At 44.5% G+C, this 17193-nt stretch overlaps 1 protein-coding gene across 5 annotated transcripts in view; it reads left to right on the top strand.

Moving 5' to 3' along the window:
* Positions 1-17193, top strand: part of NRP2 (neuropilin 2) — a 112677-nt gene that overhangs the window by 87825 nt on the left and 7659 nt on the right. For 2 of the 5 annotated variants that reach the window (XM_011992471.1, XM_011992469.1), the window contains exon 16: positions 5846-9335. The exons of the other annotated variants lie outside the window; for them this stretch is intronic. In XM_011992471.1, the coding sequence (XP_011847861.1) occupies positions 5846-6126 (281 nt within the window). In that variant the 3' untranslated portion in view covers positions 6127-9335. Of the gene's footprint in view, positions 1-5845; positions 9336-17193 lie in introns of those variants that run through there. 5 annotated transcript variants of the gene reach the window in all.

Here is a 17193-nt window from a genome sequence, read left to right as displayed (position 1 = left end):
GAGGGGAGCAGTATTAAGAGAGGCCCATTTTGGAGTAATGCTGGCTGGCATTTGACTCTATTCCTCAGGCTTTAAGTTCTGTTTCTTTGGTGCCAACTGGCCGATCTCTGCATTTTGCACCGTCATCTCTCCTTTCCCATTCCCACCCTCACCCTCTATTGCCTGCCTCCCAAAGCTTTGTCTGCCAGGGTAAGGTCCCCCATCCCAGGGCCTGGCCTCATATTCCCTTTCTCCCTGGACTCCCTTCCTCCCATGACTCCTTCTCCTAGAAGCACTTCTGAGATGCAGAGAGGGTTAAATGGTTTGCACATAACCGTCTGATGAAAAGCAGAGAAGTGTTCCTAACCCCCTGCCAGGGTTCCAGATAGGCAGCTGTAGTGTGTGAATCCTCCTCCTTGCCCCCACCCCCTTATGTCTCCAGCTGCCAGATTAAGGCTAGGTGTTGCGGAACAAGAAAGCATGGAGATCAGATGTGTGAAGCGGGTAACTGCTTGGTGGTCATCCTTCCCCGGGGGACACGGAGGTGTTCTTTGTGAGGTTCGCTGGAGCATGCTGCCTCTCCTGCTACAGAGGCCTGACAAGTCCCCTCTCCGTCAGTTTACCACTCATGTAAACAGCTGTCAAGGCCAGCTTATCTAGGGGTGGAAGAAAATGTTTTTCACCAACGTTTCCCTCCAAGAACACAGGGACAAGACTCAGTTTACAGAAAGTAGCATCAGTGCCACCAAAGAGTGTAAAGCATCCGAGACTTCAGCCAGTCAGAGATCTGAATTCGGAGGCATTTAAAAATGCCTCTAGATGTGGGAGCAATCCACATGGTTTCTGCCAACTCACTGAAAACAGCCCGGCGCCTCCCGCCACACCATGCTTATAGGCAGATGGAAAGAGTCAGTTCTCAGGGACGCCTTTGTTCTTGTGCGTCTTTTTCCAAACACACCAGAGGGCGTGACCACATTCTTCTACTATCTTCTGTAAACTTATCTAGAGGAGCCAACCTTTTTCTGTTTGTTTAATCTCACAAATTAAATAAACCTTTTATCTGAAATGTTCCTTCACCAGCACTTCATTTTTAACCTGTACAGAAAGGACTGTGCAGACAGGCCAGTCCTGAAACAATTCTGACATGCAGTGAGCCCTTTTTGAAAGAGAGGGAGAGAAGGCTTACCCTTGGTGTCTTTCAAAACACTTCTTTTGGAAACCTGGGTGACTCCCGCAGGTCCAGATGACATTTCATAAATGCAGCTATAGTATATGCTTTCTCATTTCAGTGATTCCGTGAGAAACTGACTTGACTGAGACACGCCAATCCTCAGACAGGTTCAGACAGAAATAGGAGACAGAAAGGAAGAGGACTGTTTCCCCTTCCCTCCCTACTTGGTTAGAGCAAGGAATCTGCAAACTTGTTCTGTAAAAGGCCAGACGGTAAATATCTTAGGTTTTACAAGACATACAGTCTCTGTTGCAAGTACTCAGCTCTGCCATTGTGGCATAAAAGCATCCATAAGCAATATGTAAACAAATGAGGGTGTCTGTGTTCCAACAAAACTTGATTTACACAAACAGGCAGTGGGCTGGATTTGGCCCACAGGCCACAGTGAGCTGACCCCTGGGTTAGATCACAGGCGGGGTTTTGTCCACCTGGTTCCAGCTGTGACTCTGCCACTTGGTAGCAGTGTACAGGTCCTCGGAGGACCCTGGGCCATCTCTTGGGTTTCACTGAGTGCTGCCCTGCCCTTCTCCACAATTATCCTCCAAGTGAAACCAGGAGAAAATCACTTGTCCTCTCAAGCTTTCAGGTCTCCCTTTGGAGGGTCATGAGGAATAAACAAAATGGTTCATGTGAAGCCCATCGAAGGAAATGTCCACTCAGGGTAGCCGTTGTTAAAGACATGTTTCCCAATTGCATATTAATTCAGTAACCCTATTTGCAGATAGGAATGACAGGAGCACTACCTCATGTGTAATTGTTTTTCTTATTTTCTCCCATGCCTGGTTTCTCAAACTTTAGTGTTTCTCAAAATTCAAATTCTTTGTGTTTGCATTGCTTTTCTCTAGGGGACTCAGAACTTTTACGGATGGGAGCCTGTGCAACCTTGCAAATGCACTTGGAGTTGAGTTATTGACTATTTAAATATCTGTTTCTCATTATCTCACACAATGGGAAAACTTTGTAGAGAATTTGGGGTGGGAATTAATGAAAAATAGTTCCGGAATTGAAAGCATTTTCTTTCCAGTTGAAAAAAGACATCGAGTAAGCGGTGGAAATTAGGTCAATCAAAGGGAAACTTCAGGTCAACAGATCAACCAACTCCAGGCAAGGTTGAATTCTCACCTACACTTTCACCCACCTAGCCCAGGCTCCTTTTTTGTCAAGCAATGGCTCGATCACCCCAGATGGCTGAAGGGGCAAGTGAAGCTAAAATTGCACAACTCAACAATTCGGGCATCTGGTGCAGGTGACATCCACCTAAAGTGGGCGCCTTTTTCTAATTTCCCAACGAGGTGCCGTATGAGCTAGCAAAATCCATAGCACTTTCTGAAAATAACTCTCCAGGGAAGTACCAGTAGGTCATCAACATTTTCCAGGGAGTCTGAACACTGGTCCACACATATTCCTCTATGCCATCCATCCATTTATCCATCCACCTATCCATTCATCCGTCCATCTGGCATTCATTGGATTGCTGCTTTTATCTGGGAAGGTGCTTTGGGTGTGAATTCAACCCCTACTGATTTATCATCTTCCTTTTCTCCGGCTGGCAAACCACAGCCTCATTAGCATACAGCCTCAGAGAGGCTAGAACAGAGCCAGATTCTAAACCAGCACACTCCACCTGCCTTTGGAGTTGAGTCTCTTTAGCTGGTGAATGTTCTGAGAAACTTTTAAACCCAACTGCAAGTCAACCAAGAGTTGCTTATAGGGGATCAGGAAGGGGTTGCTAGTCGTATCCTCTCTTTTCTAACATTAACGTTATTTCTAACCTTTCAACATTAAAAGCATGAATTCACATAGTACTATTTTTCATTTCTCCAAACAAATGCCCAAAGAAAATGTTTAAGGAGCCAGTATAATGTCCCCCAAATAGATTTTTGTCACTGAAGTTTTCTACATGTTGATAATTTCAGGGGAGAGAAGGATAGATAGAGAAGGGGAAGAGGGTCTTACCTAAAGTGGAATTTGTCTTTCAAGTAGAGCAGGATTCTGAGAGACTACGTCTGTGTCTCTGATTCTAAATATGTAATCCATGTACTAGCATTTTACCTTGCTTAGCAGGTGCCCTTGATTCTCTCCATTGTGCCCTAACACTGTCTCTTATCATAAGAAACACTGTAAGAGGAGCATGAAGACTTCCTCCTTCTCCAGCCTGAGCACTTTAAGCCATGGGTGGTGTATTTTGTGTTGGAAACTAGCATTTTGGCTGAAGGAAAGCAGACTTTTGAACAAAGATGATGTAGTGATGCAGGGAATGTGGGTAGTTGTGACCATGTTCTGCTTGACAAAAATTTGTGTTCCAACCTTTGTGGTCTGGTCAGGTACTTCTTCGGAGGGAAAGCTAATCCCTAGGGATTTATCACCTCCCTTTTCTTGATGGGTGAGCTGCAGCCTCATTAGAGGGCAGCCCTCACTATGGAGCCACATGAAAATCAGAGACAAACCCCAGGATACCCTTTGGGGAGAGGAGGGATGTCTCTGAGGAACTCCGGGGGCATCCCTTAACACTTGAATGTTTCCTGTGCATTTTTGTGAGCTCATGTTGAAAATCCAGCAGCAGGATGGTTGCCAGGCAGCAGATCTTCTTAGTGACCTGAATAATGAGTTGACACCAGTTCACTGTGACTTGCAAGCTGGCCATTTCAAGAAACCATTTCCAGCACCTTGCTTTCTCTTCCTCTCTGATTCTATGCATAATTTCCACCATGGCCACAAATATGAGAGAGAGAGGCCTTTCTCTGCTATGGTGATGAAACTAATAAAAGACAGAATTAGTTTGGGGACAAAGACAAAGAGGGCAGGCAATAAGGTGGGAGAAGATGAAGATGAAGACAGGGACATTCAAGGGATCCTGGGATTCTGGGGTCATTTCTACCCCAGGGGATGTGGATGTGGCTGTCAAAGTGTGTGCAGAGCAACACATCCTTGTCAAAGCTCTGCCAATGTTGTGGGATTTCTGGTCACCCAAGCGGTACCAATGAACCTGCACCCTAGCAGAAGGGGATTCCAACAGCAGGAGAAAGCAGTGATTAAGAGCTAGGAAGCTGAGCAAGCTTTGGAATATTTTCCAAGAAAAATGTTCTCATTTTTCTATCACTTCTGAGAAGACATTAGAAGGTCTGACCCACCTCTCACCTATTCCCCAAATCAAAGAGAAGAGTTCTGATGTTCAGGCTGCAGGAATTAGAGAACGCCGACTCAGAAATAGGAGTCTTAGCCTCAGTTCAGTGTTTGATTCACCAAGCATTTACTGAGTGCCTTCTTTGTATAAACCCTTAGGTATGGATGACAGCAAATTCCTCGTGATGAGAGTAAGTTCCTCTGCTTAAGGAGCTCTGAATCTCAGGGTGGGTAGTGGAAGGAGGCATGAAAATATAAATGAGCCCCGTCTGCATCTCAAGCAGAGGGGGACCACCAATGCATGAAGGAGCCAGCAGCACTTCCCACCCATGGCTCCCCCTCCTGGGGCACCCCATGAGTAGAGAGGATGCATCTTTCTGGCTTAACGCAAGCAGCTAGGGAGGCATTTTTCATAGGAGAAGCATATATCATTTTTCAGAAGTAAAGATCATGTCTGGTTTTGGCAAGCTCAAAAACTCCTAGTCCCTTTCTGGGCCAGATTCTCATCTGATGTAAATCTTTGGGAGAATCAAGTTGTAACACTGCTTTGCATCGAGTGGGACTCCAGCCAGTCTTTCCCCAGAGTTACCCTGGGCTTAAATCTACTACATAATCTCCATGGCAACCAGCGGCGGCCAGTGAACGTGGTTGCCTTCTAAATACTCTGCCAGCTTCTCTTCCCTGCTCTGTCTTTTCTGTCATTAAGAATGATCTCCCTCCCTCTGTCTCACTCACTCTCGCTCTCACATACCCTCTGTTATTTTGTGCCCACATTTTTTGTTGCAACTTCCCTTCCAATCTGCTTTTAAAAATCCTCCATCCAATTAAAAAGATGAGGATGCATTAGTCATGACTTAACAGTGGTGATTGACCTGTTTAGGCAAGACCAGGCTAATTTCAATGGGCACAGAAGCCTTGGCAAGCCAAAGTGGAATTTACCTTCAAGTCTAGCCAGCCTAATTAATACATTGTTGCTGAGAATGCTGGCCAGCCAGACCAAATATGGTGTTTCCACCACTCAGGAAATCTGCCTCACTGAATCCCAGAAGTCATGTCAGCATCATTTACTTGTATGTATTTGTGTATGTGTATGTGTGTGTGTGAGAGAGAGAGGGAGATGGAGGGAGAGAGAAGTATAATGCTTCCATATATTATAAAGTAATTGTGGTTAAACAGAAAGAAAAGAGATGTGTAATCCTACCATTCTTGGTTGAATCCCATACTTACTATTTAACTAGCTGTATAACCACTTAATTTAACCTCTCTCCGCCTCTGTTTCCTCATCTGTAAAATGGGTCTGACAGTAGCTACCTCCCAAGGGGGTAAGTAGGAAATAATGCAATCGTTGAGAAGTGCTTGGCAGGTGCTAAGGACTGAGTGCCACCTTAGTCCCCCATCCCCTTCCCTGTACGTCCCAAAGCATGTGTGTGTTTCTTTCTTTCTTTCTTTTTAGTCTTTTGATTAGTCTGCATGCTCTCAGCCTAGCAACACTCTTCTGTGTCTCTCCACCAGGGGGCACCCTCCTGCCAGGGACCGAGCCCACAGTGGACACGGTGCCCATGCAGCCCATCCCAGCCTACTGGTATTACGTAATGGCCGCCGGGGGCGCCGTGCTGGTGCTGGTCTCCGTCGCGCTGGCCCTGGTGCTCCACTACCACCGGTTCCGCTATGCGGCCAAGAAGACTGATCACTCCATCACCTACAAAACCTCCCACTACACCAACGGGGCCCCTCTGGCGGTGGAGCCCACCCTAACCATTAAGCTAGAGCAAGACCGTGGCTCGCACTGCTGAGGGCCGAAGCAAGAACAGCACCCAAAACAAATGAGAAAGACTGCAAACACGTTGCCTCGATTTTGCACTTTTTTCTCCTCGCCTAGTTTCTGTGTGAACTCTCAGACATCTCTCTCCCAGGTCCCCAACCCTGAGCACTCTTAGCAATCCCAACCATCCTCCTTGGGTTCATTTTGGTTTTTGGTTTTTCTTTTTCCTTTTTGTTGATTCCAAACCAACAAACCCAACTCTAATGCTGCATCTTGGACTATCCGAAGAGATCCACCCCCAAGCACTCCACAACTCAAGGCTCAGCTGGTTTTGTTCCAGAGACTGGTTCGCTTGTTTTTTCCCCTTGCCTTATCCCATACCTCCTCTCAGTGGACAGTCTGCCAGGAGACGTGAGGGGAAGCCTGGATCTGTGTGTATGTACATAGTAGACATGTGCGTGTGTGAATAGCTGTCTGTGTGTGGGTGTGTGAGAGAGAGGCTGGTTCATTGTGTGTGTGTGTGGGGGGGGGCGGGTGAGTGTTCAGAGAGGGCCCCTTTAACTCTTGTGTTACTTCTCCTGGGGTACATTTTACAGGAAAATAATATACTGTACAAGTTTTGTTTACTTGGAGAAGAGATTGAAGCTTTTTGTTGCCTTATCTAGCTCTGGCTGGGTTTCTGTTGGCTGCCATTATCATCTCCAGGTACCTAAAGAAATAGAGGCCACATGGGATGCAGTGTGGCCTCTCCCATCCCTATCCCCATCCCCGACCCACCTGACCCAAGAGAAGGTTCCCCTAGCACACTCAGACAAGACCCCCTTGTCTTCTGGTGTCTTTGAAATGTCAAGATAACAGCCATTGGGTGTGTACGGAACCACCTCTCCAGCCCTGAAGCAGATCTGTCTCATGTTGCCTTATAAAAGAGAAGCTCATAATGAATGTTTAGCTTTTATCAGTTACGTCCAATCTTGGAATAAGTCATAGAGAATAACAAGTCTGGGACTGATGTAGGAAAAACAGTAGTCTATTTAAGTTGAGAGCAGGAGGAGGTGGATGAGAGAAGGGAGGAGAGGGAAGAACTGAAATGTTGTCTCCTCGCCCAGGGTGGTTATTGGGCCCAACCTATGATGGGATTGAGTACGAAGGTTAAAAACTGTATACTTTGGTATTATATTGGTCATTGTAATAGCAGTTGTAAAATATGGGGGAAAAGGGGATCATTTGCTTTCCTTTCATGGTGTTAATGTGTGCCTGAATCTATAGCCACTAAAATGTAAGGCTGTCCACCTGACTTATTTAAATATTATGAGAGAATAGAAAGTAATCCATTTTGAAGTGTACCAATGTGCTGCCCCTTAAAGCATTCATAGCATCTGGCAAATAGGCCCTTGTAGGCTGGCCTGGCGTATCCAGATCTTGCTGCATCGTCACAGAGAAGGTCTAGTGAAGATGTAACCATTGCTGCTCATGTGTCTTCTTGAAGCAACAAGGGGAACAGGATGTAAGAGAGAAGTTGCTAATGATACTACACAAAGGACGGATTAAATAATGAAGTCAATTTCATTGATAGAAAATGCAAATTTTAAGAATCTCAGTGTACAAGGGCTCAGCCTTGGGAGCATTTATTTTTTACCTTCCTGCTAAAAATCCACTGGGGAGGTATAAAATTCACTCCAAAGAAGTTTGCCTGGGCCAAAAGCCTCCGGGTTCCTTCTGAGAACAAAATACTAATGATTTTTTTTTTTTTTTTTTGGCTGCTTGGGAGAGACTTTCAGCATTCTTTCACAATATCCAGATATGTCCCTTCAGCACACACACTCAACTTTCTCATCTGGTTCGTTTCATCCTCCCGAAAGAATGGTGCTCTCCCACTCTTATTCTATTTCAAAGAGCTACTCTGTCTCAACCACAGCAGCCCTGCCAAGAAAAGACAAGATGAAAGGCTAGAGCATGTGCTACCTTGAGATTTCAAGAAGTGTCCTACCTCAGCTGAAGACGGAGAAAGAAACGGGGAGTGGGGAGGGGATCAGCCCAGGGTACCATGTGATGACTAATATGCCACTCATTAAGGGCTTTTATCTCGGCTGTCCACATCCAGTCATGCATTTGGGGCCAGGCATGCTTGTAAAATGATTGACATTCCTGTAGGCGCCCCATAGAAGTGTGGCGTCGAGAAATTGTATCTGGAAAATGCAGCCAGTGTAGTGACCGACTAAGTTACCATATACCCTGGTGATTCCCCTTCTGTAACAGAAGATGACAACAACTTTGTGAACTTTCTGTATCTTTATCTGATGCCCCAAGTGGCATCTTTATGTACATGCCTTAGTTGAGAATATGAGACTGCTCTAATCTTTGTGAATCCCTTCACACTTCAGCTGAGGATGTCACCTCTGTCTCTCCCCACCCCACAACCTCTGCCTTTGCTCTGTCTACCCCAGCAATTTTCATAGTGTTATCCAGGTACTATGCTAAAAGGTCAGCTCTTCTGTAAAATGCCATGCTTCGCAGCTTTAAAAAGCAAAATTCTGTATTTCACGGAGGGAGGGAAGGGTCACTCTCTTCTAAGAAAATTAGACTGGACAGGCGAATGCATGCATGCATGTGTTTAGAGTTGCTTCTCAGAAGACAAAGAGATGATAGCAACTATTAAAATACAAATGAATGAATGAATGAATGAATGAATGAGTTGAAGGCCTAGCTCGGTCTGATAAAGCTTTTGCCTTAGTAGAGGTTTTATGTCAACACCTTCAGGAGGGAAGCCGTTATTTCTGAGTTGAACTCCCCTTCCTTGGTATTATGCTAGCAATTGCCATCACTTAGTTCCTGGCGAAGGCAGAAAAAAGAAACAAAAAAATCAGCATTGTCATTGACAAAACTGGATGCTGAAGATGAAGTAAAATTGTCTTTTCCCTTGTCCCACATTTTTGGGATTAAAGCCAGAATTGAATAGGAAATACAGTAATATTTCTGAAGTTGATAGCCTATCTTTAAGAAGACCCTGTCTTTAAAATGAAACTAGCAGGCAAACACCTAAATAATCGAAAATTACCAAAGAACAACAATGAAACAAGAAAACCTAAAGATTTTTACTTCCTATTCTTATTCCTCTCCTTATTACTGTGACACCCCTTGCGTTGCGCAGTTGCCTGTGTGTCAAAATAACTTGTGGACGTTGGAAATTATTTGAAAATGTATTGTGTGGAATGTAATAAAATGATGATATTTTTATACAAACATCTGAGGTTTTTTTTCCCTTTGCCTGTGAGAACAAAGTTGAAATGTAGGCTTTGAGCAAACCAATGCTTCCAAAGTTTACACATCACCTTCTGAGCTACAGGGCATTTCTGTGGGAGGTAGGTGGGTTTTCTCCTTGAGGCTGAATGCCAACTTTTCCTTCTTTTTATTTTTATTACTGCTTGTTAGGATTTTTATCCAATTTGTGCAGCTGAGACAACTTTTATGATTGGTGTGGGATTTTGCAAAAGTTGCTAAGTGCTAAATTGCTAAATGAGATTCCACAAAATTTCTCTTGATGACAAATCCCTGGAGATTAGATTCTACTTTCAAAGGGCTCCGGGGGAGTGGTACCAGCTAAGCTGAATCCTGTACTCAGCTCTGCAGAGACAGATCACTTCCTTTGAAGAAGCAGCAGTGACATCTTACCCCTCACCTACCCAATTATTACTTCCACAGGGATGTGAATCTCCCATTTACGAGCACTTTCCCAGACTAAACGGGAACTTGTAGCATGTTCAGGGCTGAAAGATATTCTAGATTTCATTTTTGAACAGGTAATGAAGATAATTAGATGATGACGGTGGACATGGAGCTTTCGGAGTGGGACATTTTATGAAAGGAACACTATAAAACTTTGAGCAGAGGCACTTGGGGAAACTTACTCAAAAGGCCAAGTCTTTCTTGATGAGTATTTTTCTTTGGTCCTCCTCTTTGGATGGCGACCTACTTATATAAAATATTTCTATCAGAGGGGGACTGGGTTGGGTGGGGTGGGGGAAAATCTAGGCAAGACAGCCTCCCAGCAGTTCATGGTTTCTAGATAGTGGTCAAGAAGAGGTCACAGTAATCCTATTTGCAGATAGGATTTCCCACCACCCCTATTCATGGGATTTATCAGAGGCCTTCTGATAACCTGGGAGCCCTCCTCAGGGGTCCGAGAACCATCCTTAAAGGTCCTGAGAAAATGCACATGTTCAGAAGATCCTATTTCTGCCAGAGTCCTGGTTTTCTTCCTAACCAAACCTAGATCCAGAAAGGAGTGCTTTTTACAGCTGTAAATCCTGTCCAAGTGCTGCTAAAAGGAGACAGATTTCCGGTTTTTAGATCTCACTGGAAGTTCTGTTAGTACAGATGGTTCAGTATAGATGTCACTATCTGTCCTTCGCAGGAGAATAAAGTAGAATGTCTGTGATCACAGCATTTTTTGTTTCCCCAGTGACAAGCTCAATTACCCCTTTTGTCTAAATAACATTTGGCTTTCCTCAAAGCCATTTGTTCCCATTAGTAAAGAATGAAATAAAACATCTCAAAAGTGTTTATTTCAAACAAAGACCCAGGCTCAGTCAACATTTCCTTGAGCTGACCTGGGACCAAACTTGCCAGACTGAACTAAATTAGCCATCACTTATGCTTTGTTGGCATTACTGTTTTTGGAGCCACCTTTGGGAAGTTTCCCACCTTGGTTCCAGTCCCAAGACTTATTTTAAGGGTACTTACTCCCCCTAAAAGGGCAAGGACTGTTACGACTCCAATCTTAGATGTCAAACAGGGCACTGTTACCACCAAACACTCCTCAGTGTGGCATTTCATGTGTAGCCCAAGCATAAATGTTGAGAAATTGTGTTTCCACAGATCATAAATACCAGATGTCAAGGCCTAGTCTGGTCTGTTTCTGCTCCTACCTGGTTCTTTGTGATGGTTTTAGCGTGTGTTCTCTCTTCACCCGCTGCCCTCCTAGCTCAGATAACTGAAGCCCAGCCAAGCTGATGTGGCACAGTGTTTATTTTCCTCACCCGTCTTCACGGCCTCTGCAGTTGTTCTGCACAAATGTGTGGCCTTTCTGTAATCTCTGATGAAAAGAGCTACATCCTGAAGTTTTGATTTGCCTGCATTGTGGGCTACACATCTGAGCCAAACTGCAGATCTGTAGGTGAAGGCTTGTTTTTCCTCTTTAATTGTGCAGATCGCTGGGGCTCTCACAGCTATAATTTGCCTTTCATCCACTTTAGTGACAGCCCAAAGAAAACACAAAACAAATCCAACCAGAGAAAAGGGCGGGGGGTGGTGAGGGGAACACCAGCTGATGATCTTACAATCAGCAGGGAAAAGAATCACCTTAGACAAATAAATTAGCAGCTAGGAATAGTGTAGGATTTAATTAAGCCTGACACAGATCAGGTGCACCACAGTATGTATCGAGGTCAGATACAATCAGAAACCCACACCCTTAGGGGTCTTCAGGCCACAAGCCTGGGCCAGAGTATGTTTGCCTTGACTGCTTGGAGGTGTTCTGTTTGGACCCAAACCTAAACACTGAAGAGAGACAAGATTTGGGATATCGCCAAGAGCAAAACCTTATTTAGCATGGTATGGAACAGTGGAGAATCTAGCTGCTTCAGTATAACCAAGCCAAAGCCATTCTTGCCCCAATCCCAGTGGATAAGAGACCTGGAATCATCTCCTTTCTACTGGGTAAAACAGTTGTTCTTGGCCTTTTCTGTCACTGACCCCCGAGAGCCCCCAAAAGCTAAAGTCTCGTGGGCATTGGACCAAGAAATAGGAAAAACCACTTGAAGGGTCAACAACAGAGGTACTGGAGGAGGACTGTTATGTGGGAAAACCTCTTTTCTCGGAGTTTCATTGCTTGAGAGCTTACTGATACTGATGATACAGGGAGGTTGCTGGCGGGGGACTTTATAGTAACTGGCTGGGTTTCTTTAACTCACAAACATGCTCAAAAAGTACAATAATACAGAAAAAGCAAAAGTTGATTTCATTGTTGACCAATCCCAGTCGCCTCCCCAGAGGTAACTGTGAAGAATGGTTTGAGGAGTATGTTTCCAGGCCTTGTTTTATACCTTTACAAACATGTGTGTGTTCATGTTGAGTTATGTGGTTTGGTTAAGCTGGGGTTTAGTTTGGTTTCATTTGGTTTTGTGTAAATGATAGCATAATGTTTGCTTACTATATTGGATGACTTGCTTCTTTTCGTTTGACATCTTGAGAGTAATTCAGTACATACCAATGCATCTACCCCATCCTTTATATCTGCAGCATAGCATTCTATATTGTGTTGATATGCCAGAGTGTATTAACTGCTCCCCTGTTGACGAGCATTCAGATTGTGTCTAGTTTTTTTCTGTTTTGTTTTGTTTTGTTTTGTTTTTTAACTATTATAAACAATACTGCAATGAACATCCTTGAAATTGCTTCTTTGGGCATGTGTTTTACAAAGGATAGAATTTCTGGGTCAAACACATCCCTGTTTTCATTTTAGTAGGTGCTGTAAATGGCTGAGGTTTGCCATTTAAAATGAACCTGTCCCTGCTTGAGAGCACAGCAGAAACTAGTGGACATCCTGGCTGTAGAGCCCCTGCCACATTTGCCCAACCCACATGATCTCTATGCCGATCTCTCTCTACAGTGGGTGTGTTGCTTGCAAGAGAAGACCTTGGGCACTTTTAGCTGAAGAGAATTTTAAACTCAGGGAGTGTTTCTTCAGAACTTTCTTTTTTTAAACTGCCAACTTATGGGGAATATGGACCTGGCTCTAAGTGGCAGCTCCCCAGAGCTGTGGCGGCTGTGTCACTGGAGTTAATTCTGTCCCTGGGTTCAGCAGGCAGAGAGTCCTGTTCTCCATGATTAATGAGTTCCACTTGGTTTCTTCAAAGAGTGCCTGTGCTGTGCCTTGTTGTTATATATTTATGTTTTCTACTAAAAAATTTATGTAAAAAATATCCCTTAAGGTCAGTATGCAGTATTGTGCTGCAGACTAAACTATTCCAGCAGCCAGAGGTAAACCTACATGCAAAGAAAAAGTCTCAAATTTGAGAGGCCTTGGACCCCAGGCCCCCACCCTGGCCCTGAGAGGAGCAGACCTTGTGGACTTCCTTCTGAAGAAGTTTGGGGTTGCAATACCCAAAGGAAAAGCACTAGGCAGTGAGGTGGTTTTCTAGTGGGGTGTTTATAGGCATAGGCAAAGCTACTATCCCCCACACGGGCCAGTAGCAAGGAATGGTGGGTGGAGGAGAAGCCCAGAGACCTGTCAGTCCAAACACCATTTCTAGCAAAAGCACTGCCCTCATTTCTATGGTGTGCTAAGAGAAAAGGATCATAATAAAGTGGCTTTGACTTTGGACATAACGGAGTGTCTGTGGCTATATAGATCCTGTGTGGGCTTTCTCTGATCTTGCCAAAAATCCAGGGCCATTGCCTCCTGGGCATGAGGCATGAGTATTTAACTCAGGAAAGAAAACAGCACAAGTTGAGATCTGAATGAACTAGAGTACATCTCTCTCTCTGACACACACACACACACACACACACACACACACACACACATACACAGTGCCTTGTTTTGTCTTCTCTGTGTAATTGTGCAAAATTAAATCCTTTAAATATCATGAACATTCCCAAAAACAAAGGCTCTGCTCCAGAATTGGAATGATAGTATACCATGCCATGGCTTTCAGCAATACCAGTTTCTTTCTCCAGCAGCAGGACTTATTAACAGGATACCTGGACTGGACTTCCCCGCAACTTATTAAAGAGCAGCCAGCTCCAGTAATGATGGGTGTGCAGAAAACCTTGAGCCAGAGGCAGTCTTGACCAAAGTCTCATTCTCCAAAGCCTGCTAGTTATTGAAGCTTCATTTAAGCACAAAGAACCTTTTTGTCTCTTTGTGTTTTCTTACTGCCACCCAGGGCCTGCTAGAATAGGAATGAGGATTTCAGGGGCTGGTGTGGGCTTCCCCATGGCTTCTCTAGAGCAGTCCCACAGCTGTCATTGAGAGTGAGATGGTAGTTATTAGGACCTAGATGGGGCCTACATGGATGTGTCAAAGGAGCCCCAGAGATACCTCATTCGCCTTGGCCAATTGTGGTCCAAGAGTATGAGCCCCATATTAGTGTTTACAGGGTCCCTGGGCCCACAAGCCCATCACTGCTTTCTGGCTCTGCCCCTCCTGATGTGGCCATGGTCTCCACCTCTTTCTCTGTGGAGGAGCTGGTGACCACTCATCTGCCTTTCTGCCAGGTGCAGTTTGTCTCCAACCTCCAAACTCCCCTTTCTGCACCTTCCCCCTCTCTTGGTGACCCCTTTTCTTCTCTGGCATCCTTACACTTTCTCTACCCCTTCATCCATCAACGCCTTCTTCAGAAAAGCATGGGTCAGATTCCTTGACACAGATGCCACATGGCTACTTCCTCCAATAATTGCATTTTTACAGGGGACCACACCTGAAGCCAGAGGAGTTAGTCTCTGAGTAATTACGGTCCTTGGCCACCAGCAAGCTACTGGGGGAAATCATCTCTTGAATGGGCAGAGAGAGGTACATTTTTGGTAGCTGTAAAATGATATCACAGAGTCGTTGATTCTTATTCATTCTTGTGTTCAGAAGAGGAGCCCATCTTTTAAGTATAGTGAATTCTCTTAGTGACATACAAGTGTACAGTTTCTTTTCAAGGACCCACAAAATAAGAGGGGCTATCTTTAAGAAGACATTCTTCATATTGGAAGTGGATACAGTTTTGATTCTTCAACTCCGTTTTTCTCACTTGTCCAAGGTTGTACCAAACCACTCCATCTGAGTGACACAGTGATGTTTCTAACATGCACACCTCAAATATTGGAACTAGACGAAGGGAAAAATTTCAAAGCCCACTGGAAAAAACTCCCTAAGATATAAAGATATATGACTTTTTCCCCTAGCATATCAGGAAAAATTAAGGCTACAGAAGAGGGGAAAAAACAACAGGTTTTCCCTGAAATGCTGTTTTTGCCACCCTCATGCCCTAAGAGAAGGTAGCCAACAAAAGAAATGAAAAGAGCCAATTGCTTGTTCACATATCTGTTTACAACAATGGAGAATAGCTGATTTTTCAAAGACTTGGGGTAAAAAAGAGGTTCTAGAATTTTCTTTCATCAGCTTTGCTGTGGTTTTCCAGTCCGCACAATTGTGAAGCCTGTCTTTATAGCCAAACATGTCTCTGGCTGCATTTTTCTTCTTTTCATGCCATTGTTGGGGCTCATTGGAGGCATTCTGGCCTCAGCTACTCATCCGCCTCCACACTTGAAAGTATTACTAGGTCTTTTCACGGTCTTCTTGTTTGCAGTCAGTATTTCCAATTCTTTTTAGTGTTTCCTTCTAGTTATTCAACAAAAATAATAGAAACGAATGGCTAAATTCAAGATCAAACTCTTCCGGTAATCTCATACCAAGCCCCCTCCTTTTTTTCCCACACTTGAACCATTTGAAAAATTCCAAAAAATATTTTTTCCATGACCTTGCCTAGATTTGGCTGTAGCCCAAGAGATAAAAACACATGATAAAGGCTCTTCTGATGGTGCTTCTAAACTCAAGCCAAACCCAGCAAGGAAGGAATGGCTCTCAAGTAGCCCGACTTCTTAACGGAGGAGATTTGGCAAAGTTTAGATCAACACCTGAACATTTGGCTCCTTATTGCAACTTGGATGAACAAACTGAATTGGGAAATTAAGTGTAGTGGGGAAGGGGGACCTTCAGCCAATGCTAAATATTAAGCTGAATTAAACTGAATTTTGAAGTGCCAAGAAGAATCTCCTTAGTCCTTTGTTATTTATCTTTTACTGAGGTCTCAGTGTTGTATTTCCTGCTGGGATTAAAAGAGAATGGCTTAGAGAAATTTCTGGAGGCTACTCCCATCTGAAAAATCCAGCGATTTAACTGGCCCATGGGGTTCAGAAATTGGAATCAAGTTCAACAAAGGCACTAAGTGGCCAAGAGCTTATCCCAAATAAATCACAGCCCCCAAACAAGGTGTTGAAAATCTATGGCTTACTCTCAGTTCTGCTGCTGATTTATTCAATGACTTATTGCACTTCTCTACCTTCCCTCCTCAATTTCATCTCTAAAGTCAAAGTGATGACACCTGGGACCTGTGAACATGAATGATTTCAGTGGTTTCCTGTGTGTAAGCGGCTCTTTGATCCTGGCCTTCAAGGCTGGTAGAAGTGTGGTGGGTTAAGTGGATGTACTAAGACTGGCTTTCCATGAGGTTTTCTCAGCCCAGCCTCAGTTAACATGGAGGCTTAAAACTATGGGCACAATTTACCCACTTTGTCTGTTCCTCAGTCACCAATTAGTAGGACTGAGTCCTGAGCCAAACAGGCAAGTATTGAACACATGGAAATTCATGGGTTCTCTTGACCTGTCCTTTTTGTGGTCTTCTCTTTCTGTGCACACCTTAAAACAAATGGTTTCAGGGAGTGGCCACTCCCAGGAGAGGACAGAGTTAGGGTGAAGAATGGGGCAGTGAGCATCGTGAGGCAATGCAGCCCTTTTGTTCAGAAGTTGCCTTGTCTCCCTCAACCATTACCCTCTTCAAAGAGCCCTCATCAGAAAGGCCCTCATACCTTTCTCATTTCCTTCCTGTAAAGACAAGGGAATTCTAGAGCAGAGGAGAGCATCAGTGTTTACTTTACAGAGGAGCAAATGGAGACCCAGGGAGGTCAATGACTGGTCAAGGCTCTGACACCTGAGGCAGAACGAGATGGGAGGTAGGCATTCCATCCCCAGCCTGGAGCCCTCCACATCCCACACCACTTCCTTCAGTGCAGGGTGATGCTGCCACTCATCAGGCTTCTGAGTGTCTCTGCTGCACACTCCGGATGACAACCTTGTCATCAGCTTCAAGCAGGCCTCTTAATCCACTGCTCAGGGTTGGCATGGAAGGGACTTTTCAAAGAAACGAGCACGTCAGTGACCTGAAATGATCTGTGTATGAGTGTCCCAAGGGCTGTCTTAAAGTATTTATCCAAAAGTAACCAGTGGTTTGGGGCAGACTTCTCGCTTTCCTGGCCATATTGTGAAGCTCCT

This window comes from Mandrillus leucophaeus, unplaced genomic scaffold (genome assembly GCF_000951045.1).
Source record: "Mandrillus leucophaeus isolate KB7577 unplaced genomic scaffold, Mleu.le_1.0 Scaffold411, whole genome shotgun sequence".
Lineage (NCBI taxonomy): Eukaryota > Metazoa > Chordata > Mammalia > Primates > Cercopithecidae > Mandrillus > Mandrillus leucophaeus.
This window is presented reverse-complemented; position numbering and strand designations above follow the sequence as displayed.